General features: G+C 43.2%; 1 protein-coding gene across 1 annotated transcript in view; it reads left to right on the top strand.

Moving 5' to 3' along the window:
• Nucleotides 1-26,787, top strand: part of traf4a (tnf receptor-associated factor 4a) — a 34,154-nt gene extending 7,367 nt beyond the window's left edge. The window contains exons 2-7 of the mRNA XM_062386200.1: nt 17,939-17,990; nt 20,254-20,358; nt 20,542-20,703; nt 21,700-21,861; nt 22,781-22,936; nt 23,649-26,787. Of these exons, the coding sequence (XP_062242184.1) occupies nt 17,939-17,990; nt 20,254-20,358; nt 20,542-20,703; nt 21,700-21,861; nt 22,781-22,936; nt 23,649-24,281 (1,270 nt within the window). The 3' untranslated portion in view covers nt 24,282-26,787. The remainder of the gene's footprint in view (nt 1-17,938; nt 17,991-20,253; nt 20,359-20,541; nt 20,704-21,699; nt 21,862-22,780; nt 22,937-23,648) is intronic.
• The last annotated feature ends 495 nt before the right edge of the window (nt 26,788-27,282 follow it).

Raw genomic sequence — 27,282 nt, 5'->3', positions numbered from 1 at the left:
TTTTATCAGTGATTTAAATTTAGCCAAATTCTTTGTCCACTCTTGTGGGAACAGCAACATTTCATATTTGAAGCACTGTGAAATAACTAGAGCACAGTTGTCAACAGAGTCTAAGAATGGAATCCAAACGAACAACGGGAGAGTGAGGAAATGGATGTTGACATCTGATACCCAGTAATTTACCCATGTTTGGAACGGATAAAAGCAGGCATGAAAAAAATTGACTAAAAGTGCAGGTTTTGAAGTTTCCATTAAGATAGAGTGAGATGAGTTGGAGCACTTCCAGCTCTTTGTGGCACAGCCTTGAGTCTTTGCAGTCTGTGAATAGCAGGTTAAACCCGTGAAATGTGTCTAAAAAAACTAAATAAGGTTTCCATCATAAATATAAATATGTTAAAAATGGACCACCTGAAATCCTGAGATCCTTCTAGAGTAAGGATTTCTGTGGAAATTCAGCCGTAATTCAATTAAGCAAAGTATCAGTATCAGAACTTTTCCCTTTTTCTACTTATCAGTATTAAACCACACAGTATTTTCAAGGAAGCACTTCAGGAATTAATAGGAGTTAATGTACATGTAAAGTTTTACCAGCAGTGAATTAGAGCTTCTAATGGCGAACTGAGGAAACACTACTTTTGTTCTCTGTGGATTTTCTCTAAGCGTTTTCCACGGCACCGTCCATCCCTGCGTCCGTCCATCCTCCGTCCCCCCCAGAGACAGATGGATAGATGTTGGGCCGGGCCTCTTTCAGGATAGGGTAATTGCGGCGACTCTCCGGAGAGAGGAAGCTGAGGAGCTTCAGAGATGCAGCTGTGATGATGACATCGCTGGGAGAAGGCGCTCCGGCGATTTCACACAGCTGCAGACGAGATGTTATACGAGGCTCGTATTGTGACAGCTGCTTGTATAACGCAAAGGAGGGCGCTTTAAATCCTTATCTGGATTGTCTCCTGTGACGGAATGTAACAAACCCTCTAGTTTGAGGCACATTGACCTGCTTTTTGTTTTGATAATTTGGTTAAAAAAAATAGTTTTGTTAATGGTGACGGATATTATGATGGATTTATTGATCTTTCTTGATCCTGAGGGTTACGATAGTTACAAAGAAAAGCAGCACACAAGAAAAGAACTAGGGATTGAAAAGGATGAGCATAATGAGATCAATATGTAAACATAAAAATTTACATTATCTTAGAAAGATTTACATGAAAGTAAAGTTGTCGAACAAAAAGGGAAAAATGGCAAAAAAGTAAGCCCTGACAACAAATCAACTTATCAAGAAAGTGGTCAGGAGATTGATCCATGATAAAAAAATATTCATAATTCAAGTACCACAGAGTTAAAATACTTTTATCTTCAGTAAAACATCCAAGTATTTCTTCCACTATTCATTTTTCCATGGAGATGTTTGTCCTCTCGTTGTGTCGCTGCAGCTCTGAGTCTGTCACTTTTCAGGTCATGTCATCCATCGCCTGCCAGGAAGTTAATGGTGACAGCCAGCTCAGATATAACTCTTTACTTTTGAAAGACTCCTGAAAGTGATTTTCATTTGATCCGCTCAACGACGTGTTCCTCACTGCCCTGACGTTGCTTATTTCTGCCTCCTCACAGAGAAGAGTCGTGCGTCTTCCTCGGCGACCACACACGGCGTCTTTTCACTGCTCTGCCGTCGATTTATAAAAAGGCAATTTGTGGTTAAGGGAACGTTTTTTAAAGCCGTGACTCAACTTCAACACACCTGAGTCACTCGCAGAGAACAACTTCAAATTACTGCAATTACTGTTTGACTTTGTGTTCCATTTGAAGAGATGAGCTCACAAAGCTGGATTACTGAAGGGGAAAGGCTCCTCATCCACCCACCCAGCCCCAAGGGCCGAAACTCCCACATTCACCTCCTGTCAATTTACAGTTTGGTAATTTAACTAATAGCATGTTCGTTAAGGAATTGAATCCACATCAGTCAGCACAATATGAAGACACGCCCGGCCGACAGATAAATCACTTATTAGTCCCTTTTTTAATATTTGATGTCAGGGACCCCTGGATAGTTAAAGCTAGCTATGATTTGGATGTTGCTTGCTATATCGGGTTGTGAATATAAAAATGATATGTTTTTTACTTTATTTAATGTTTATATATGTCTTAATTTGGAATTCTACATTTAAAATCATTAGCTTTAAAATATTAGATGTGATTTTACACACTCAACTCACCCCAGGACTTAGAGTACCAACAACTGATGAACCACGTAGCACTTCCATGAACACTCTAGCTGGAGAGATGAGTCATGTCATGGATTGTTATGTAATGTTTACAATATGTAAAGCATAGGTTTTGATTCTATTCGGGCTCTGCTCCTTCGTCATGATAGCAGAGGCCTCAGCTCCAGTTGTTTTTTAATGTGCTTTATAAATAAATTTGACTTGACTGGACAAGTTACTGACAAAACAACACAATTAAATATGTCCGATTGGGCTCCGGGAAATCCCTCTAATGACAACATTGATTAAAGTCCAGAAAGTAAAGTGTCTGGGTTAAACTCTACTCCTACTGGCCATTAGTTTGATTTATATTTAACTCCATAAATCAAGAACTAAATGCCAGCTCTGATTATCTGAGAGTGTGTGTGAATATAAACCAATAAGCTCTGGTTATAGACATGCCTGGACTTGCCCTCCTCTATAAGAGCTCATTTTAAAATGGATCCCAGCCTTTCGGGCCACACAAAGATGGAAAACATTCCAGCTATGCAGCGAAGCACCTTGCCCCGCTCACAGCAAGCATGCTGGGACCCAACCGCCAAAACCCAGCCCTGCTGCTGGACCGCGGCCAGCTGGCATAGATCTGCAAAGCATGGCTAGTGCTTACACATGCCCGGGTATGCATGCTATGTGAAACAGCTTAGATAAAGGTATGTTTATCATAACTGACGCATGCCGGCCCCCTGTTCACGCCACCAACCACGTGAGGCTCCTCCAGAGGTTATGGAGACTTGTAATTAGGTGTAAATTAACAGTCAAGGGTTTAACTGCAGATATTTGTACAGTACGAAAGACGGTTCAGAACCTTTTCAGTCTGGGTTTGTCTACGCTTTGCTTTCTATAGCACTAATTGATACCCCCCCCCCCACCCCCACCTTCCCTTCAGTCAGTTGGTCTTGTGCACAGGTCACTGAATCAGCTCAGACTGTGTGTGTGTGTGTGTGTGTGTGTGTGTGTGTGTGTGTGTGTGTGTGTGTGTGTGTGTGTGTGTGTGTGTGTGTGTGTGTGTGTGTGTGTGTGTGTGTGTGTGTGTGTGTGTGTGTGTGTGTGTGTGTGTGTGTGTGTGTGTGTGTGTGTGTGTGTGTGTGTGTGTGCATACATGCAGCAACACACACATGTTCAATCTCCCACAGAAATTATTCCAGCCTGATGATTTTTATTTTTCTGAATTGTGTCACACTCGGCCCCAGAGCAGGGTGCAGATATTAAATCTATGAAGAGAGTCACTCAATCTAACAGGGAATGCTTTTGATGATAAACGGACCTTAATATTTTATACATTAATATATATATATTTTTGTCATGTTAAATACCAATATTTCCTCTAACAAGATTTGTCTATAAATCAATTAGACCATCATTAATGAGGTGACTACTTTAACACTTGAATTTTCCTTTTTTTAAATAGAAAATGACAAACAGGCTTCTCAAATATGAAAATCTGTAGTTTTTCTTTTTCGTAAAATGAATACATTTTGGAGAAGAATATGTTCAAGTAAGAAAATGAAGTCATATGATCTCAGCAATGAGTTTTTCTTGAAAATGAGTCAAACTGCTGATCCAAATGATGTTTTCAGTGCACAAATATGCAGAATACACCATTTAGACAATAACCCTCAGATGAAGGGGTATATCCACGTCAGGTTGACTCGATGTGAGATGCGATGAGAGGCCTTGTTTGTGTTGGGTTGTTGTCTTTGGGAGCCGGCAGCTGAGTGGCCGCTGCAGCGGTTGCACGAGCTGACAGGAAGGCACGTGAGGAATCTGAGTCCGAGGCCTGAAAGACGAGCAGCTGGGAGCGAGGGGAAGTGGGCGGCTCGCTGCCGAGGCACCTGTCCTGAGTGAAAGGCTCCTCTGTGGAGCTGAACAGGTGTTGGCAGAGCAGTTAAGCTCCTCACTTGAAGCGAACACACTCTGAATTATCGTCATTTATCCACAGGGGCCCCATTAACGTTAAGGTCACTGCCCGGTTGCCCCCTCAGCCCTTCCTTCCTGTCAGGACTCTTCCATCTCTCTCTCTCCTCGTCTGTTTACTGTGGTGGTCCTTTAACCAAACAGCTCAATGGCTCTGTCAAGTACATGAACTCCCTAGTGTTAAGTCTCAGGTTCTCACTCGCGACTCATTTTCAGATATGTCAACACGGCGTTAACACTCTGAACCGCCCTCTTCCTCCCTCTGCACAGAACAGCTATTGATCCCAGTGAAGGAAGTCACTCCGCTCGGTGCCCGTCCGGATGCATCATTCAGTCGAGTCTTTCAGGAGAAGGAGGCGCTTTTTTTCCAAAACCCTCTCGAACCATTGAAATGACTCTGGTGGTGGATGACTATACAAGAAGTGAATATTTGTGTTATTGATTTATCTGCCGATCAGTTTTCTAGATTATCTGCTAGAGAAATAAAATCACAATTTCCAAAAGTTTTTCAAATAAATTGATTTGTCTAAAATAATCACAGAAGACAACAAGACGGATTGAGTTTTAACAACTGAGAACATAGGATAAACTGCAATTTATGATGAAATTATGATAAAACTATTATTAAAAATGCTTATCCTTTCAGCTGTACCTGTAAAGATAAGTCGTCTACAATAATCACATGTACATTTTTAAAAACATACACTTTAAAGAAAACATGAAAACTGCCCTTACTGATGCAGTTTATGATTTAGTTGACAAAAAAGAAAATTGCTTTTTTTTTTGTGTGCGTGTTACTTCTCGCTCAAATGGTTCACTCCTACGAGGAGCGTGTGACATCTCTATCTGTCGCCGGATCGCCTCCTTACTCCCTCCTCTGCTCTTTTTATGCGGTGATTGAAAAAATCTTTGTCATTTATCTCATTGCTGCTCCCGGCAAACAGCAGCAGGTTGAAGAATTAATGCTAAAAGATGAACAATGCAGCGTTCTGAAACAAAAGAGGCTGATCTGACGTCAGCACCTCGCTTCGCCGAACAAAGAAATTGCATCCGCAAAGCTGAGAAGTGGACGAGTGCAGGAGGAGCGGCTCGGGGCTGGTCCACAGTCGTAGGGGGGGGGGGGCGGCGGTGACTGTGTTTCTGTGGATTGTATCTACATGTTCTCTGCACAGATTCAGATAAACACAAACAGGAGCCCCAGCATGTCTGCGGTGTGATCATAGCGGCTGATGATAACAGCAGCAGGCACCGACTGTTTATTATTTTTGTGAATCGGTGCATGTCTGTTTGTGTGTGTGTGTGTGTGTCTGTGTGTGTGTTCTCAGTCTGGCTCCCTCTGTCTCCCCCCCGCATCCCCCCCACACACCTCAAAAAGCCCTCACCTTCCCAGTTACCATGGACACTAAAGCACAGGGCCTAAATGTGTCACTGCTGCTGATGTGCACACCTCACAAACCCGAATCAGCTCGTAGACATATTAGGAAACGAATTTACCGTCTGCATTTCACGGGAAAAATGCAAATGGTCCTGAAGCAGAAATCCAAAGTATGTTATTTTAAATCCGCAGGAAAAGACAACGAGGTAAACGGCATCTATAGGAAAGCAGTAAGGTCAAAGCAGAGAGGGGAAAAAGTTTGTTGGTTTTTTCTGCCTGAGAGGAAAACAAGTGACTCATGACACATCAGACTCACGCCTCCCGCGCTCTGCAGCGATAATGGGAAAATCCAAATCATCATCCCATCTCCACACTGCACCGCCTTAAGTTCGCTCCGACTCTCTTATCAGTTTCACAGCGTTTACCACAATCAATCTCTGAGGTTGACTCATTGTGTCGACACATGGAAACCACTTCTCCGCTCTTTAAGCCTTGTGATCCGGTAGAATTGAACCCCGCCGCCTCGCCCTAATTAATGGAGATGTCACTGAGGGCATTGCACATTTTTTTTCCAAAGGTGTTCTTGTGGGATCGGACCAAAATAACTCCCTCACGGGGGGGAAAGCTGATAATGGTTTACCCACACCTGCTATCTCGCGCACACATATCAGGTCAACTCGAGAGGTGTGTGCATGGAGTGGAGAACTTATCTGTGAAGGACAGGGGGGGAGGGGGTGGGGACAGACAACAACGACAGAGCTTTTCTTTCCTCCTGGTGTCACCAGCAGTTTGTATTTGTTGTGTACTTCTGAAAACCTTTTGTTTAGACAAATTAAAGATTTTAATAATCTCGGGTTGTTGGGTTTCCCTTCCTTTTCGGGGTCACACGGAGAACAGGTGGAGGTTAATTTAAAGCTCTGTTGTCCGTTAAAGACGCGACTGGTCGGAGGGATAATCTGCTCCGCCCACCTGCCCCCGCCTCTCATAGAGGAAGGGAGGGGCAATATATGAATTAGATGTAATAATCTGATTTAAGAATTCTGTTATTGTTAGGAGGTTATATGCCTATGTGTTGGTTGGGTTGGTTTGTTTGTCAGAAGGTTTATGCAAAGTCCACTGAACTGATCTCAATGAAACTTGGTGGGAGGATGGGACAAGGGCCAAGAAAGAACCCATTACATTTTGGTGAGGATCTGGACAAAGGGGCGGATCCAGGACTTTTAACAATGTGACATTTGCACTATTTTCCAGATAAATAATCCTTATATTGGTGAATGTTTGCTATTTGGCGGCTTGATTGACTTTAAGTGGACTTTTTAGACCTGGTGAAGGTTTTCGCTCAACTGAGAGTTGTGGTTGATGTTTGTTAAAATGTCAGTTACGCTTCAAATTGGGTATTTATAGTTGAAAGAAAGATATGAGTGGTAATGTTACACAAAGAAGTGATTCTGTGAACATCTGTGCACAAGTAAAAGCTGTAAAACCATGAAACGCTTTAAGTTCCCAAACGGTGACTCTCAAGTTACAGGTGCAGATTGTGACCCCGTCTTTACGTCTGATTGGACAACGACTATCCAATTACAAAGCATAGTTCCAGTCAGGAAGCAGGTGGATGTGATGCCTGAATGAGCATTAGATTTTCACGATGGACAACAATTGGCTCTTCCATGACAAATCCTTTGAATGTGCTGTGTGTGTATTCAAAACGCACCTCGTGACAGAAGACCAGGCGTCTACCCTCTGATTGGACAGTTTAGCCCTGCTTTGTGATTGGATTGTCATCGTCCAATCAGATTCTTGTGTAAAAACAAGGTCAAAACTTCATAAGTTGTCATTACATTATCCAAGACGATGTGGGGACTTTGGATGCCCAGATTCACACACAGTTTGTTTCTGATCTTTTAATGTATTCTTGTTTTTACATCACCACTGTCTTATTGACAATCACACTGCAATAAAGGAGCGGTTTTAATTGAAGGGCGACGAGAACTTTGTCTCTCTGAGGCTCAGTAGTTCTGTGCACGTCAGAAACAAAAGACCTCTTTGTCTGCTGTGGGCTTTGTTATTGAGCGTCGACTCCACAAACGAACGATCTGAAGTATCCTGCTTACCATTTGCATAAAATCCGATTTACGACGAGAGCATGCAAAGCAGCATCTCGCCCCTCTCCTGTCCCGGTACCGTGAGCTCATGTGTCTATAGGTGCTAAGTCGTAAAACTTTACCTCTAAGTGGCCCCTGATTAATGTCCCGGCTCTGGTGGCCAAGTGCCGAGTGAATTCTCTTTAAAGAGAAACTGTCCCTCTTGGCTTCTGGACTGCCTGACACAGATCTTGTCGGTTCTGGAAGTCATAAAACAAACCCCGGCACCACAGAGAGCAAGGGGGGGTTGCTGCGCAGGAATAATGTGCCGTTCGGAGCAGCTGACACACCATTGGTACATTCCCCTTCACGGGAGCTGAGACTGACATAAAAAAGCATCCGGATACTTAATTCACGCTGAAATCGGAACCGCTTAATTTGGGTATCGGCTTGTGAGTGATCCTACAATGGGATGACCACATACACAGCGTCTTAATTGGTTAACGGAGCATGAAACCTCTGCATGTAAAATCCTTTTTTGAATTTTAATGGCTTTTTAAACGCAAACGCCTGGTGGGATTTTGTGTCTGGAGTTTTTTCTTCTTCTTTAGTCTTTATTACTGCAAAGGAGGATCATAGAGGCACTCCATTAAATCTCAATCTAGTCACGACTGACGGAGGTTTCATATTTCAGGGTTGCATCCTTCGCTCCGGATGCTTAAACAGAAACAGCAATTTAAATCTTGTGTGACTCTGCTGTTTGTATGAAGAACTGATTTCTCAGCTCCTGCACTATAAGAACTATAATAACCAGAGAAGTGTGTTCAAACAGATATGCTTTATGGCAGAGAATATGCTTTTCCTTGGATTTGCAGTGAATTAACCTCCTAACCTCATTCTGGCCTCCGACCAACCATATGTGAGCTCGTTAAGGAGTTTCTAAGAAGATTTGAAATACTGTAATTTAAAGAAATTCCTATAAACTTTGGGAAATATGCTTTCTTGGTATATAAGAAGATTAGTCGTGCTCCAATATCACATAGAACAATCGCTCATTGATAGTAATTGGGCTGAAACTTTGAAATAATCGTGATATTGATTTCTAGCCCTAGTTTTAATTTGATTAAAGTAAATGGGTGAGAAAAGAGAAATAATTGTCTAAATTCAGAACAGAGGATTTCAGAAATGAAAATGAAACACCTGAGCTTTCGCAGCTTTCTGATCTATAAATGACACACGTTAATTATTATGGCAGAATTCACACACCGATTGAAATGCACATATTCCCTCCCCTCACTCTGATAGACGGCTGGTACAATAGCCTGAAGTGCGCTGCTGCTTCCGCACTCAACCTGGATCAGCGCAGGGCGATTTCACGCTGTGCTTCTTGATGATTGTGACTCCGATCGCTGATTCATTAATGCTGTTTGAAGGAAAATGAGGTGACCTTGTCTACCACTGCCTTTCCGGCTGCCATATGCATACAGTTGGCAGGCGGCCCTTCTTTTAACAGGCCAGGCAATTCCTTGGCAAACTCGGGTCCCCACCGTCCAGTGCAGGCATCCGAGAGGATTAGTGTGGCAGCGCTGCAGCTCCTCGAAGCCAGCCGACGTCGCTGCGGATCGTCCCCCCCTTCAGAGCAGAAATCTGCCCTCGGAAGCTGAGCTAAAATTAGACCAGCCATCTGTGATTAGCACGGCTAAAAATCACCCGCGTCTGGAGAAATTTATAGCACGTAGCTGCCTCCGTTTGCCCTGAAATTGCTGAATACCACTCAAAGACGCTCCTGTTCTTTCGCAGCATCTGAGTCTTCACCAACGTGTAACAGCGGGTAGTAAAATGGAGATTGGGGCGTTTCACACCTACTGCAACCTTGACAGCAGCTTTTAGCACTTTCCTCACACCGACCTGTAGGTTCTTCCCACATGTGCGACATGTTAAAGCTCAGGACTTTCATTGATCTCCGGGGCCCAGTCCTCCACCCATCCCGCCCCCCCACAAACCGCCCTGCAACCAGATCAAACGTGAGGCTGCTCCTTTCAAGCGCTGCTTTGCTTTCATGTCCGCGGCGTCGGGCCCTCGTGCGGGTGCGTACGCCTCTGTTTTGGTGGTCTCTCTCTCTCTCTCTCTCTCTCTCTCTTTTTCCCCCCACCGTTAACTGTGGGGGTGAGGGTGACGCCACTTGTGCGTGCATGAGCTCGGCTCTCGATGCAATTGATGGGACAGCAGCAGTTAATGAGAGTGGATTGATTTTCCTCTACCTTCTGCATACAGGGTGTAATTTGAGGGATAACATCGACCGGGAAAACAAAAGATCCCAAGAAATTCTATTACATCTGCTGTTTTATTCCTCAGATCAGTATTTTAACTTAAAATGAAAACATATAACCCTTTCTGAAATGTAAGAGTATTTTCTACTCATATTATTCCAGGTGCAGTTGAGGTGAAGTCCAGAGGAAGTTTGCTCCAAACTCGTAAAATCAATGGAAACAAACTAAAGGAGCCGGGTTACGATTTCATGTTGTAACCCTCCCCTCCCCAAGAGAGACTCTATGTCAAAGCCCGATTAGACTGATGGAAGGAGACTGCAGGAGGAGTGCAGGAGGAGGAGGGGGGGGGATTATAAATACTTGTAGGAACTGTTTCCCCTTCTCTCACACTTAAGGATGGATTATGGCATCTCGCAGGCTTGTGTTCAGCCTGCAGATGGCTGCTCATCCTCACTGTGACCCTCCCTCATCTATTCATCCATCCTTCCTCCCTCTTCCCTTCCTCCCGCTCTCTTTTTTTTCTTTGCCAGCTCGTCCTCTGGCAGGTGGCTCTTTCCTTTGCAGTGTGTCAGTGCTGCACCTCTGGCAGTTTGATGAATCATCGTCTAATTGCTCATGAATTCAAACTAAATGCCTGATTTCTCCTAAACATTGAAGTAAGCCGATATTTCCATCCAGGAAATGTGGGTCTGCTTTCATGTAGAGGGGTAATTTTAGCGCCGAAGCATATATGGCAACAGTCTTATTACACAATTAACATATTTGTTAGATTTATGTCATATTTGTGGGTCTATATCTTAACGGCACATGTTATTGCAGACAAGATATAATAATCTGGACTCTTAAATGAAAATTAACACGGAAATTAAAGTTACGATCTAGACAAAGTCAGTCGTTAAACAACACACGATACAGTATGCAGTAATATCACTCAATGTACAGGCTGCTGTACTGCAAAGCTGACATTTAAGAAAAACTAACAGAGGTTTTATTAACCTTTGGAAGCTTTATAGCCATGAGTGCTCGCTCACAGATGGCCCGCGCTCTCAAATGTCAGCACGGTGAGGTGAACTGCAAGGAGATACGAATATCATTACATAAGTGATGACGGCTTGAGTCGGGCCGGCCTCAGGTGTCCTCACAGCCGAGATCTAACAGAGTTTGTGTGGTTATGAAGAATTTCACATGGGAATATTACAACAGAGCAAAATCCCAGAGCAGAAGTAAAATGTTCTTTGGTTCAGGTCTGTGTAGGTAGTGTCAGTGAAACCATCCTCTAATGGGTTTTTATGTCTTAGTCCACATTTGGTCCCAGTACATGGGTCGCTGGAGAAGAAGCCAGGGAAAGAGGCCAGACATCCACCCACTCACAGACACTCTCTTTCTCGTAGTAGTGCCTTTCCTCCAACTTGCATCATATTTTTTTTTCCTGCTTTGGCAAAGCAACACAACAAAAACATGTGTTTTTTTTTTCCTTGGAAAAAGAAACGTAAACTATAGATTTCAAACTGCGTGTACGAGTTTAGCTCTGCTGGATTTACACGGATAAGTGTAATCGCCCTCGGAAGCAGTAACAATTTTCCGCCTGTCTTTTTAGGTCGTCCTGACACTGAGTCAGATGTAATTTATTTCTGTCCCGTTGATGACCATGACCTGCAAACTGTCAGCCATTGTTACTTCATAAGAAACAGCTGCCAGTGGCTGTTAGTGACCAGCAGAGGAAATCACTTGGGATTTTACAGGTGTCATGTTCTGGACAGGTGTCCAACGCAGACTTCAACAAACCAGCTTCTGTTAAAAACATATTGTCAGGTTTTTGATTGTTATCGTGATAGAATACATATTTGAAGTTTGGATTTGTTTTCCTGTTGTCTGTTCTTTTCAGATCATTTATATGAGCAATTATTTCAGTTTTACCCAAATTTATAGACGTTCTGAAGCCTGCCTTGAAACAAATAGCAAATTAAATGTGGTCAGTAATTAATAATATAATTAAACAGCTAAGAACATGATTAAACACACAGAGAATAACCTCCATTAAGGCTATAAAGTAACCCATAGAAAGGAAAAGCTACCATAATAAAGAATTCAAAAGATTCTTTGCAGGGTGCTGGAAGAAGTATTAAAACAAAAACACGTCTCATATCCGGTGATATTCATAACTTTGTTTACAGGGCAATGTTTTTACCGATAATACAGTTTTCAACCTATTGAGATTTAACCTCGTCTCTTCACACGCTCTTATGAGACGTAGCTGAGCCCACAAACGTCAGTGAGCTTGTGCAATATAATCTCCAGCAAACCCCAGATATGGAGGGCTTATCTTGTAGGTATTCAATCCCACACAAGCAGCTGTCACAGCATCTCTCAGTGTGAACGTCCCACAAAGATAGTCTGTGGAGGAGCAGCAGATCCACCTGTGAGCTGGTGTGTCATCACACTCTCTGTGAAAGTAAGACCTGCTCCTCCCTTTCCAGACAAATGAGAGGGCTGCGGGAGCGCGGCTCAGAGCCAGATCAGCCGTGGGCGAAGGGAGCTCGGCGCTCACGGCATATCGGGTGGCACAGGTGGAAGCTCCAGCCTTGTCACTCGAACTCTTTTACCTAGTTCACGGGAGGGGGGGGGGGGGGGGGGGGCTCTTTGGTCTGCTCACATGTGGGCGTTAATCCAGACAGTCATGAGGATGAGAGGGAGAGATTCTGCAGCTACTACACCTTCTGCTGCTTTATTGTTCTGCTGGCAGGAGAAAGTCGTTTTTTAGGGTTGGCAGGTGGAGAGTTTAAAGTTGGTGGGTGGAAGAAGTTACACAATCTATAGGGGCCATTAGCAACAGGGTTTTCTGTTGTGCCTATAATGGGATTTTTTTGCGTACTGTTCATATTATTGTCCCAAATCGCTGTGCACAACAGAACTGGCTTCATTTCTGCTGCCTGTAAGCAGATATTTACATTTGGTAGAAATTAAGACAAATTGTGGGTTGTGGTCAGACAGCTCCAGAGACTGCTCGGAAAAATGAACTATTAAATCTTTGGAAAAAGATTGTGCTTTGTCTTCTGTGAAGTTTCCATAATTAAAGTGTCCCACGTCATCCTATATAATTTTAATCTCAGTAAAGACCAGTGAAATACACTAATTACTTCTACACCAATTGACAGTTTGGGTAGAATTATTCTTCTACATTGAGTAAACTATGACTATTTATTTGAGTTTATAAAGCGTTTGGGTTTAAATAAATCTGTTGACGTGGTTTCAGTTGGGCTTCATTAATCACTTTTGTCTCAAATATTAACATAACGCCTCAAGTGGGAAACTGGAACATATTCCTTGAAGCTGGAAAGGCAATGTAGCAGTTAGCTTAGCTTAGCACAAAGACTAGGAACGGGGGGAAACAGCTTGCTTATATCTGTATCTTAATAAAAAATAAGCAAATGTCTCGTTTTGACCGAGAAGCAGCATTAAGTATGTAGGACATCACAGACTGATAATTATGGAAAGATATCCCTCACACACTCTTTTTACTATCCACTCTCATTAGTGTTCAGAATAGTTGGCTCAGAAGCAGGAAGTCATGACTGCACGCAGTCTTAAAGACATAAACCCAGACCAGATGGATTTGAGGGATTATGGAAACTCTTATCTGAGATGAGACAAAATTCCTCTTTTATGCCAACTTCCTGAGAGGAGACGTTTCTGTATGTGAGACCGAGAGTCTGAACGGATGGCACTGGTGGAATTTAAGGGTTTGTTTGCATGTATAAACCTTAATCTTCGGTTATGACTTGAAAAGACAAAAGGGTTTAGCACAAGGATCAACACAAAAGCTGGTAGGGAGCTCCGGGGGGAGATAAGCGGGGAGTTCACTCAAGGACCCTCTGCTATTTGAGTCGATGAGAAAAACACCTGGTGGGACGTGGGTCTGTTTAGAGTGTGCCACAATCACTCGAACTCTCCACCGCTCCTCATGCTTTTGATCCAGTTTGTTTAGTGTGTCTCGAAAAGCCCCGCTCGCCAAATGCAAACACAGGAAGGTTTGTTTAGGAGTCTCTCTGTTAGGCTTCAAGGTCGCTCAGTGGTCGTGACTTGAGAGGAGGCGACCTGTCAACAACATGTCCTCTCTGTGTGGCCTGCAGCTCGGTCCCTGTCGCCTGAACACCACCCCTCCGCTGTGCACCAGGAGATTAAACCTGAGGGATTTGTGCGTCTCACCGTCTGCCTGTCAGGAGCCGTGCGCAGCGTGACGAGGCATGTTGTGACGGCTGTCCTCGTGGTATCAGCTGCATGAATGGACGGCGGGTTTAATCTGCTCCTGAAAAGAATATTTGAGGACAGGGAGGAGAGGAGGCAATTAGAGGGGAGAGCGATTTAGGGTCCAGAGCAATGCCGGGTCAGAATAATGGGTGCGTTTCACCTGCAGAGGTCCACGTGTGTTTCTTTCAAGTCAACACAACGTGGTAGTGTTTGTACCCTTGTCTGACAGTGAGTTCGAGGTGGTTTACACATGATCGTGTCCTTGGCAGAGCAGCTGTAGAGCCGCCGCTGCTCTCACGGTATGAGCGAGACACAAGGAGGCAATGAAATTTTAATGAGGTGATTGCATTATACTGTGTAGGCTGTCCGGTCTTAAGCTGCTCCGCTGTGGCAGACACAGAAACAGCAGTTTATCAGCCTCTCGCCCTGGATTATCATTGACCAGGGTGTGAACTGCAGTCAGAGATCTGTGGTAGACAAGCAGTTGTGAGAAACTCCTATTCTAAAAGAGGCCAACTGCAAGTTCCCACATGTGTGGGTTTACATAAAGGAGTTTTTCCTTTGAACTTTGTGTAACAACTTTGTTTATCTTTAACTAAGTGTATCAGGGCTGCGCCTTATCTACTCATGAACCTCTCCAGAATATTCAACTGAACTGTAAATGTCTCGAAACTCAAAAATATTCAGTTTGTTTTCATGTAAAACTTAATTTTTATCATTTTGTGTTCAGCTGCTGTAAACATATTTAATGTTTCACAGAAGATTAATCTGTTTTCTATACAAAAGTTATATGGGCTATTACAGTTTGATAATTAATCATTTTATCAAGAGGCAACTGTGCTGATAAGCTAGATGCTAACCTTATCATGCTAACATTCATATCGTAGTGTGTTAATTATGTTGGGTCTTACAGGTCTCTACTGATTTTTTCTGACATTTATAGACCTCACAAATAATACATTTATTAGATTAATCAATCATTCAAATTTGTGATATTCAGTTATTGTGAGCCATGTTCTGTCCTCTCACCTAAAAAGTCCTCACGAGTCAGATAAATTGTTAGTGGGTGAAGAAGGATGGGATTGGACTGGATCTGTGTTTCACATCGGCCTCACCTTCCACTGCTAATGTGCTGTCCCGAAGCGGCAGCGAGTTGGAGTCACGCGCGGTGGGGGGAGCGGTGGGGTGTTAGCAGCAGTGGGGACGAACACATGAATGTGTGGCTGCGGGAGCTACTCTGCGACCAGGGAAGGAATTATCCTGACAGTCTGTGACTCGGCTCTTTTCGCCTGTCCGCCTCTCTGTGCATCAGATACGGGGCCCGAGCTGGACGGGGGCCTCTGGCTGTCCCCTATCTGGAACTGAGAGCCTGTCGCTTCCCATCACCTCTTACTGCTGCAGTCGGCGCCCTCTTTACTTCTCAAACAGTGAGATGGTTCCTCGGTGATGGTGCTGAGTACCGTGAAGCCGTTTTAAGACATGATCTGTGGGTACAATCTGGAGAATGGCTGCGGAGTTAAACCAGAATTCACCTTTCACACACACACAACACAGCGGGAGGTTTTCTGCACAGACGCGTTCACAACATCAACAAATCCTCTGCGTTATAGCAGACAGAGGCCAGAAGTGACGTAATAACTCCACTACGAAGTTCTCATCAGTGTTGTCGAAAAGATTGAGAACCAGAAGTAGCTATTGGCTCTCTGAAATGTAGCTAAAAGTCGCTAGATTGCGTAATGACGTCACATGCCTCGTTGATTATTATGAATCCATCGCGGGGATCCCCCACATGACACTAGGAGGCCAGGCGGAGATAGTTGGCAGAGACTGTGAAGCATCTCATTCGGACATTTTCCTTCACACATGCACCTCCTCCGGAGACAACACGGAGGAGCTGCGGAGTTCAGAGCATGTCTGAAAGCAGGATGATTTCACACTACACATGTGATGCTGACTGGGGTCTCATCGATTGACCCTCTTTTACAGCCAGTCGTGGCTTGTTAATTGGTCTCCAGCTCCCTGCTGACACAGTGACCCTAATGGAGGAGAATTACTGCCGTCTCGTCATGCATTAACCTCCCTCCTCACACCCCCCTCTTTCATCAACGCTCCCTCCCCCTCAGGCCTAAACTCTGCTTCAACCCCCTCCCCTCCCACCCCCTTTGGCATACTCCTTGGTTTCACAGCAGCTGGGTAGACGGGGCGAGGTACACATGCACTGCTGCCCTGTCACATGTCCCTGTGCCTCTGGGAGCTGCGGTCAGGTGACACTGCAGCGAACCAAACTAAAGCACCAAGAGGCAAATTCTTAGTGTTTGCACAATGCCGTCCCTTAATGAGTCCAAACATAATTTAGACATGGTCGGGGTTATGGAGGCCCTCTCTGCTTGTGAGGTCAGATCGAGCCTCGGGGCCTGTGACTTCTGAACAAAGCATGTTTCTGTGCATCCTTGCTGTCTCTGGCTTCAGTAGATTTAATGTGAGATACAAAGAGTGCTGTTTATTTATATTGTTTTGCAGAGGCTTTAATATGCATTATACTGCACCGTGTTGACATTTCCTTGTGCAAACTGTTTCTTAATCGCGGGAAATATTTGTAGATTTATTGATGATAATCCATAGATAGATAAATAGTGTCGTGATATGGATTTGTTTACATTCTCATAAAACTGGGAAAAGCAGCATATCTTCTCACTGAAGAGGCAAGAACCAGTTGATATTGGTCAAAGTATTAGAACATGAACAGATGAGAGTGTACGAGTTCCCCTCTGGTCCAGAAACCGCAGGATGGCTCAATGATATCTCAGGAGATAAGCCTCCGATTTTACTTATCAGTTTTTTTACTTACTTGTGGGTCTGGATGTGTTTGCGGTGCAGCCAGAAGCTCAGACTCTTTGTAGCAGCTCACCCATCGTGGCTGCTGCCTCTATTATTTACAAGTGTGAATATTTAATGATGACATCAGGGTAGGGACCTTCTGGGAGAGAGCTACCCTAATGAGCCATGGAACTCACTAATTTGGCCCTAAAACAGGCCAGTGAGGACATCTCTGCTGAACCGCAAAACTGCACAGCGGCCACTAGTAAAACAAGAGTTCAGATTTTATTTAGGTTCAACTGCTGCAGGGAAGAGCCAAGAAAAAGGGCTAGAAACTTTGTCCCACACTCACTATAGCAAATCAGCTAAATCATCTGTTTATCCCGAGGAATAGCCTCAAGCTTGAAGGCAAGGTTTACACTGCTTTATTCTCTGGAAGACAGAAGCCTGTTGAAACTGGCACAATCTTATCTCCACTCTGAAACAAGGACAAAAAAAATCAAACACTCTAAGCTGTGAAAGAAACTATAGAAGTTTAGAGTTTTTTCTTTCTGCTTTAGGGATAATAATATGTGCAGCTCGAGGTGTCCTCTAAGAGAGAAGCAGATGAAAGAGCGAATGTCGTTTCAGCCAGTCGCTCACAGATCTGACTTTATTGTGCAGCGTTTGCTTGTGAGTGTGTGTTTGTTCGTCATACAGAATGATGAGTCGTAGTACTCCTCAGATTAAGAGTGTGTTTGAAGAGAGAATAAAACTAAGGACACAGCAGCACTGCTTTTACAGACTGAGATAGAAGAGGCTTTTAGTTCTGGTTGTGTTCACTCAGGGACGAGGATATAAATCTCACTGAGCACTGAATTAAAAATGGCTGAACACGCCGTAGAGATGATTTTTTATTGTGTCTTTCTTCTGCAGGCTTTAATTTTGAGTGATTCCATTAATAACAAAACGTTTGTTTCTGTTTTGTTGCAGTGAGGGTGTGTTCAAGTGTCCAGAGGATCAGCTACCGCTGGACTATGCCAAGGTAAGATATGACACGCAGCACACTGATGCTTTGTAACTGTTCACACCATCCATCCATCCATCCATCCATCATCCATCCATACAATCACAACACTCGTCTACATCCATGCTAATGGGTCTATGACGCCCAGCTGTGCTTTGAGCTAAATGCTGATATCAACATGCTAACATACTTAAAGTGACAATACCGTCATGCTTGTGTGTAGAAGGGGTACAATGTTCACTATCTTAGTTTAGCCTGCAACATTAGATTTAGACGTAGTTGGGATTTCATGAGCTAAACCTATTTATGGGATAGTGACTTTATATTTACAATTTTACAATAAAAACTGAGCATTTAATGTCATTAGCTTAAGCCAGCATTAGCCATTGAGCTGTGAACACATGAACCCAGGGATTCATCAGGCTCAGCGGGGCATCAGCACAGGTCTGCATGCTGCGCTGCAAGCGATGGAGGCGCCTCTAATAGCGGGGATGCTCCACAGGAAAGGATGTGCTCATGGCACACCTGTCGGACGTTGTTATTTACCAAGGCCCTCACCGGCTCCAAGTCGCCGGCAAATTACCCCTCGCTGGTGGTCTTCTGTCAGGGTTATTATGCTGCTCCCAGCACACTGTCCTTCCAAAACATGCACAAACACAACCTGGCTCTAACAGAAGAAGTGTGTTGTGGTAATTAAAGGATTGTACCGTGCTGCTGTGGTAGTATTAGTTGTGGCAGTGTGGGACTAACAGAGGCTAAAGCAGACAGAGTAAACCCCCACCCCAAGTTAGAGCTCCAAAGAGCTTAACCCCCCCTGCTCTGGCTACGGCTAAGTTATTAAAAGGTCATTATTGGAGTCTCCCTACAGACTCCAAGACTGGAACAATGAGTGAGTGTTTAAGTTTGCTTTAGAGGATTTTCCTTCTCCCTCTGTTTCTCCTCAAAGAATGTGATTATGGCAGCGAGATAGCATCAGCTCTTACTGTATATGTGGCGTGCAACAGAGCCAAGCATGCGTTTAATGGGAGAGATATATATGCTTTACTTAACAGCATTAGAGCATATGTAGAGCATATTTAAGTAGTTGTTTGCACTTATTTGCGCTCTGTCCTACCAGCAGCTGCAAACTATGATTTATGGAAGTATTTAATTGTAGAAGATATTCCAAATGCACATTAATTTGCTGGAGACGCCTCCCGTGTGCCGCCGCAGAGACACACGTGAGCCAAGTGAGCAGCTTCTGAGCTGTTATTTTCTCAGAGGGCTGTTTTGGCATTTGGAGGAAGTGGCTTTTCTTGTTTGACTATAGCGCTCTGCTCATGTGACAGCAGCTCTGGATGGAGACGCCACGCAGAGCTATAAGTCCTCAGGACAGCGGACTGGAGGGGAGGATTTGGGGCGTTTGGGCAGAAAACTGACTCATCCCCATCGCTCAGTGACCGAGGAAAAATAAATCTTTTTCCTCTGCTCGTACTCTCAAGGGGCCCATAAAATCATAACCCAAGTCATAATCACTGCAGTGACATTCTGTTCTCAAAATGTTCAATTTTCGAGCTGTAGCTCAATGATTTGGAGAATATGCTAATTTACTTTCTTTTTTGAGATACACCGATGAATACGATCTCAACAAATCCCTTGAAAGTATAATAACCAACAATTTGTCAGTCCCTATGAGTTTCCTACTGTCCAACTGAAGATTGAGGAATATTTATTATCATGTTTAATAATTTTCTGAAACTGCTTTGAACTGAACTTTGAACTTGAGCCAAATAAGAGTAAATTGTGAATTTCTTTGGGAACTACTTTCAGCTGTGGATTAATAAATGGGGTCGACTCAAAATAAACTACAGTCACCATGTTTGTTTTAATGAAGGAATCAGCACAGCACAGGTTTGAAAGGAGAGTCTGTTTAATATCAGATGTATCAGGCTTTGGATACACAGGAAATTCTTAGTAATACATATTAATAGGATCATTACATTATCGGTTTTGGCCTGCTAATGAGATTTGGTAACAATAACAAAAATTTAGAATATTTCCGACCTAATCCTTGAAACTATACAAACAGCTTTTTGTATTTTCTGTTAATCCAGGGACACTTATCTAGCTTAAAGAGGAGAAGATTGTCGTTGAAAATGCAGGTTTTTAATTAGAATATATAATTATACATGTCTGTGCTGTATGAAGCTGCCATGTTACAGTCTTCCAGCTGATCTAACACCTTCTGCGTAATTGACGGGATCATCTCCAACATTGACCTCATCCTGCTCTTCCTCCGCAGATTTACCCGGATCCAGAGCTAGAGCAGCAGATCCTGGCTCTGCCCATCCGCTGCATCCACAGTGAGGAAGGCTGCCGCTGGACCGGCCAGATGAAGCAGCTGCAGGTGAGACGCTTCAATGTGCTCTCTCTTTGTTTTGTCAAACCCTCTGATGTGCTGCCCCCTCCCTCACCTCCTCTCACCTTGTTGTTTTCTGGCAACAGCCTGGCACAGCGCCTAACATGTGGTCGTGTGTTTTTGTGCAAGTCTGATGACACATCGCGGCTTTGTCGTTTGTCTCTCCCTCAGGGCCACTTCTCCACCTGCGCCTTCAACGTGATTCCGTGCCCCAACCGCTGCTCCGTCAAGCTGACGCGCCGCGACCTGCCCGACCACCTGCAGCACGACTGCCCCAAGCGCAAGGTCAAGTGCGAGTTCTGTGGCAGCGAGTTTACCGGTGAAGCCTACGAGGTAAACACCTACTCCACCTGTTTTACTTCTATTCCCGTTTGGCCCCAGCAGGAGCTTGATGTACATAACTGAGAGTGACGACTCATCATTTCCGTGCCTATATGAAAGCTGCCTTTTTGAAAAACAGCAGGAAGGTCTAACGCACGCATGTCAGTGTTTTCAGAGTGTTGGCCTATTTTGAAATGGAACATGTTGACAGAAGGAAAAAAGCTTTGACTGGCTCTTTCATACTGAATGTGTTTTCCTCAGAGTCGCCTCACGAACCCTTCAGTCATTTTTACCAACCTGGCCCTCCTCTGTTTGCTCTGGCCCTCATGGTCTCCCTCTACACACACTTACAAGGCATTAATACACCTACTGGCTTTCACACTGGAAATTCACGTTAATGTTTTTCATTCAGATCCATTATCTCATGAGTCAATCTTTATTTAGTCTATAGGGTAATAAGGAAAAGGTCGACGCTTAATGTTTTCCTTCCACAAAACCCAAAGATAATATAAAACATGATAAAATAAACAAATTATCGCATTGAAGAACAGTGGGTGGCTTTGAAAAAAACATGAATACAAATTTTACTAGAAAAGGGGTCTGATTTAAATCTGTTGATGAAGTAATTCTTTCAGGAGTTTTGACACCAATAATGAAGTGACACTCCTGTCAATACTCTGTCTTAAGAAAATCAAAATAAATAGTTTTAGTTGTTTCAACAACAATAAATATGATTATGAACATTTCTAAAACATTTGTACGAGGCTTTTCCTTTGCCATGCTGGTTTCAGGTTTGTCGATTTAAAAAAAAAAGTGTCTCGACTCATTTTTGATAAGGAATACAGACTGTTTATAGTTTTGTTGATTTTCCAAGAACTATATATTTTGTTAGAAAATTCAGTTTTGCACCATGAAAACTGGATAATTAACACTACATTAGTCTTAACAGCTGCTGTATCAATAGTATTTGTTTCTCCAAATCGTAATCACTTCTCTTGCCTTTCCCAGAACCACACGGGTGTGTGTCCTCAGGAGAGCGTTTACTGTGAGAACAAGTGTGGGGCAAGGATGATGCGTCGGCTGCTGTCCCAACACAGCCTGGCCGAGTGTCCCAAGCGCACGCAGCCCTGCAAGTACTGTGGCAAGGAGTTTGTCTTTGACACAATCCAGGTCAGTTTCACACAGTTTTACAATCAGAAACTTTTTTTTACCCAAAACGATTTCACAGATTATTCACAGTCTCATAAGTGAAATTACTTGGTTGTAATTCCCATGATTCATGGTAATTCCCATGATTCATGGTGTCTCGGTCCTGTGGCAGCTGGATGTTAGTGGGAGCTGGTGCTCCGCTGTGTGTGCGTTTGTGTGTGAGCTCACATCTGCCTCTGCACACATCTGGCCAGAGGCTGAGCACTCAGTGTCACTCCCCCATCCCTCACATTTAAAGATGCCAAGATATAATAACTCAGTCTTGGACGTAGTGTTTAAAGAGCATGTCATCTGATTCGTTTTATTGAAGCATTTTTTGTCACAGTCCAGTGATTTTCTTTCTGCTTTTTACAAGTAAAGTTGCAGCATTGAATATCACAATCTTTGGAGTAAAGAAGCCGGGATGGATATTTTCCATTGATTTACAGCTTAAATGATTCATTTATTAATCAAGATGAGTTGGATATTGATTCATCTGCTGATTAATCATTTCATTCCTTACAACATCAGAAAATAGATTAGAAAATAGGCCATTGCAATCTCCCAGGAGGTGACCTCTTCAGATTGCTTTCTTTGTTCAGCCAGTAATTTAAAACACCCACAGCTTCTCGGTTTACTTTAAAAATGGCAAGGAGCCAATCATTTCATTAGAGAAGCAAGAATAAAACAAATTCTGTTTTGAGTGTTTAATTTCATAATCAGGTTTTGAATGTGTTATTGGCAGAAATGTTCAAGTATTTTCTCTGGCTTCACGCTGCACAATCAGCTGTTCTCTATTTTTCATGCTCTTTTATTTTTTTCTTTATTTTTATACCACATGCTTTTGTGAACTTTCTAAAGTCCCGCCGTCACTTAAACAATGTCCCTGGTTCCTCTACAGAACCACCAGTACCACTGCCCTCGGTTTCCTGTCCAGTGCCCAAACCAGTGCGGGACACCCAACATTGCCCGAGAGGACCTGGCCAATCACGTGAAGGACAACTGTGGCAGTGCACTCGTCCTCTGCCCCTTCAAAGACGCCGGCTGCAAACACAGGGTAAAGCTGATCTACATTATTTAACCTCAGAGGATGATTTCTGCCTCTGGACGAAGTTTCATGTTAAGGCTACTTTTGATAAATGCTAATCAACTGCCAGGCCTGTTTGTCTTTGGTGTTTACGGACATTTTTCCCACTTATATTTCAAACATATCCTCAGCTCACTGTTTGCAGAGTTATGGTTCTCCTCTCTCCCTAAAACACAGCGCTCTGCCTGTAGGGTCGGTTTTAATGAGAGAAACACTTCTGTAGTCTGACTGCACATTTCCGTCTATTTTTGAAGCTGACGTCAATTTGTGAAAATGTGGACATGCTCGAGGAAGAGCGGCAGATCATCCTCTGTGTGTTCAGCTCGGCGCTCTGTTCAGAATTACAGAGCATCTGGAAAGCTTGACGTGTAACATTTACAGATGGTACAGACATGATTCCTGAACAGCAGCCTCATCATGAAATCCGATGATCCACGTGTCCACATCTTCATCATGTTCAGAGGACAGCAGATTCATAAATAGATGCAGTATTCAGCTGTTTATTGTATATTACAGATATCAAGAAAAACAATTAATTTATACCATTCAAATCAAAATATCATATTGAAAACACACAAATTAGCCTGATTTATCCTTTTGTAATTTTGACAGAATGTAACCATATAGTTTATGGTCTCCGTTTTAGCAGTTTCTACATAATCTTTCTGTCGTTTTCCTGCAGTGCCCCAAACTGGCCATCAGTCGTCATCTGGAAGACACCACTAAGGCTCACCTGACTATGATGTGTAACCTGGTGGGTCGCCAGCGGCAGGAGATCCTGGAGCTGCGAAGGGAGATGGAGGAGCTTTCCGTCAGTCACGATGGCGTCCTCATCTGGAAACTCAGCGACTACTCACGCAAGCTCCAGGAGGCCAAAATCCGAAGCAACCATGAGTTCTTCAGCCCGCCCTTCTACACTCACCGTTACGGCTACAAGCTGCAGGTGTCTGCGTTCCTGAACGGTAACGGCAGCGGCGAGGGCTCCCACCTCTCCGTCTACATCCGCGTGCTGCCCGGAGAGTACGACAGCCTGCTGGAGTGGCCCTTCTCCTACAAGGTGACTTTCTCCATCATGGACCAGAGCGACCCGTCGCTCTCCAAACCCCAGCACATCACCGAGACCTTCAACCCCGACCCCAACTGGAAGAACTTCCAGAAACCCAGCAGCACCCGCAACTCGCTGGACGAGAGCACCCTGGGCTTCGGCTACCCCAAGTTCATCTCGCACGAAGAGATCAAGAAGAGGAACTACGTCCGAGACAACTGCATCTTCATCAAGGCTTCGATAGAGATCCCCCAGAAGATAATGGCATAAAATCTGTTTTTGTTCTTTCTTTTTATGAAGGAGGACGACAGGTTAGAGACTGGAACTGACGCTTAACCTTGAAATCTTCTATACACTCACCCTTTAGATACTTTCTGCCCTTACACCCTCTCTACCACCGAGCTGGACGCAAGTCTGTTTGGCCGTGCGAGCTGACTCAGAGGACTTCGATGTATCACAGAGGATAAAGTGTTTGGTCTGCAGAACCATCACTCTCTGCTTTCCTTTTTTTTATTGTTTTTTTTTTTCAATCTGTTTGCTGACCTTTTATCACAGTCTACAACACAAAGCCTTGGAAATCAAACAGTGCCTAGAGAGTTTATCTTAAGTTATATTTTTGTTGTTATTTCTGCAGTACAGATGTTAAAGATTATGGAGGGGGAAAATTATGATATAAATTAAGGGTGATCGGCTTCACTGAGCCTCAGCACTTAGAATAGTGAGAAAGTCCGAGGCTGGCTGGAGACGTCCTGTTTTATCTGGAGTGATGTAAAGAGGGAGCTCAGCAGACTCATGCTCAAGTCCAACTGCCTTTTGTTTACATGCTCGTACAGTATCCTCCCACTGATCCTAACACACACACGGCCCTTGGTAAAGACGACTTGTGAGGTTTGTGGTCACGCAGACGTATAAATCGATGTTTTCGTAGGAGTGAGGTTGCGGGGGGTTTCGGTGATTTTTGTACTTTTAAAGAGATGATTAATCATTTTTTGGGGATGAGTGTTAAATGAGAAGATCAACACCACTATCGTATTTGTCTGTTAAAATATGGCGCTACAGCAAGCAGTCATTTAATTGATCATATCTTAGATTAGCATAGCATGGCATAACGACTGGAATACAACACCCACGCTGATGACAGGCTAGATGTTTTGGTTTTTATACAAACTCACTTACAATGCAAAACATGTTAGCTTATGAACGTTAGAGGTGCTGGAAGGAAGCGATTTGTTACTTTTGGCCAGAGCCATGCTAGCTGCTGAGTGTTCCCTGTCTTTATGCTAAGCTAAGCTAAGCTAAATGCCTGATGGATGTAGATTCAGCGTAGCTTAACTTAGCATAGCATAAAGCCAAGAAACGGAGGGAAAATCTCCATTATAATACCACTGGAGCTAACTTAATAACACGTTTGTTTGTTTGTTCCGTATACATTAAAACCAACTTCCTATAGTTTTTTATCTAGATTTAACTAACAGGGTATGACAGGTTAACCTGGGGGACTTAAGACATGCTGTTACCTTTGAACAGAGCCATGCTAGCTGTTTCTCTCTGTATCCAGTCTTTATGCTAAGCTAACCTTAGCCAAATACCTGCTGGCCGTAGCTTCACATTTTAAAAATGATTTGATTTTTAAATGATTTGATTTAAAATGCGCTTGTTCGCTGTCTTGCCAAGAGTTCGATTGATTGCAGTCTGGTGGCAGAACGCTCACTAAACACAGACTTCATATTGACGAGGAGTCGGAGAGAAAAGCACCTTTCGTCGATCTTTAGATGAGCAGAGCAGACAAAGATGCCAGTTGTCGGTGAACGCGTTTGCATTTAATAGTGAAGGAAAAGCCATGTGGCCTTTTTATAAAGTATGTCTTCGCATGAGGGTGAGCAGGGCAACATAAACACATGCATGCTTCATGTGCAACCACCTGGACCACGTTTTTGTACTGTAACCTGTATTCTTGAAACCCTCTCCCATCGATGGCTACTTTGTCTCTTTGTTTTTGGACAGTTTGAAAGTTGACAAATTGTCGAGGAGAATAGTTTTTTTAAAGGTTTTTTTGTTTTTATATGGAGAAAATGTGAACACGTTTGATAATGTAACCGAAAAACTGACAATGAACACTTGGCTGTGAGGTGATTTGTTGCCTGGGGATGGATGGTGCACGGAAACTGTCTGAGAAGACGGTTTGTGAAATGGTTTCTGCAAATGTGTGGGTGTCCGGGGACTGACTGCACCTTTTGTCGCTCAGTGAAGAGGAAGTCGGTTTGAGGGAGCCGCCCCTTGCATCACACCCGTCTCCATCGCAGCAGAGGACGTTGACGATACAGTACACTCATGACGTTATGTGAATACTTTGTAAAAATGCAGAAGCACATTCTGTCTTTTTATTATTATTATACATGGACAAATTCCTGATTTCTTGTCATACTACCAGCTGATCTTTTACAGTGATTTAAAGAAGTGAGAAGATTAAAAAAATAAACTTTTTGTAAGATTCTGTATTTTTAAAAGTACCTTGCTGTTTTATACAAACACTTTTTCGTTGGAGAGTCGGGTTGACTTTGGGAATTTTCAGACCCTTTTGTCTCTTGGACATTTGGATAATTTGTTTGTCCGTGTGGTTTTGAGCCTCACATATTCTGTCTGTATTATTTCCTCTTAAAAGTATTTATTTTAAGGAGCCGTCATGTGGGTTTGCACAGACGGCACAAATGTTTTAATATGTTGACTGATGAGTGCTTGTCAATTTCTTCATTGAAATAAAATACCATATATTATAGTTGTTTTACCTGTTGGCATTTTGTACAGCAGATACTCTGAACATTGTTCATCACATGAACTATTCAAAACTTGTCCAATCTTCCCATCTGTGTTTTTGATGATCAAGACTAAAGGTTTTACATCAATATAATATCTATAGTAACCTCCTGTCAGACATGTAAATGTGTGTTTTTACTGGTTCAATCTTTTGCAGCTAATTTCTTGTACATTTTCTTAACATTTCCTAAAATTAGCTGAGATTTGCCTGTAAATTAGATGAATATTTCTAAAAAAGACAAAAATCTGACAGAAGGCACTAATATGAGTTAAATGATAGTGATACCAGTATTTTGTGTGTGTTTGTATCAAAGTCCTTACAAATCGAAATTTTCCTTTTCTTTCTTGGAAACTGATTGATATTGACAGATGGAAACTTTCCTTAAATTCACAAAATTACTAACAAGGTACCCTTTAACTGTAGCAACAAACAATTTGACCAAATACTTGATGAGGG

Source organism: Platichthys flesus, chromosome 4, assembly GCF_949316205.1.
Source record: "Platichthys flesus chromosome 4, fPlaFle2.1, whole genome shotgun sequence".
Lineage (NCBI taxonomy): Eukaryota > Metazoa > Chordata > Actinopteri > Pleuronectiformes > Pleuronectidae > Platichthys > Platichthys flesus.
Note: the sequence above shows the minus strand (reverse complement) of the source record. Positions and strands in the feature narration are given on the sequence as shown.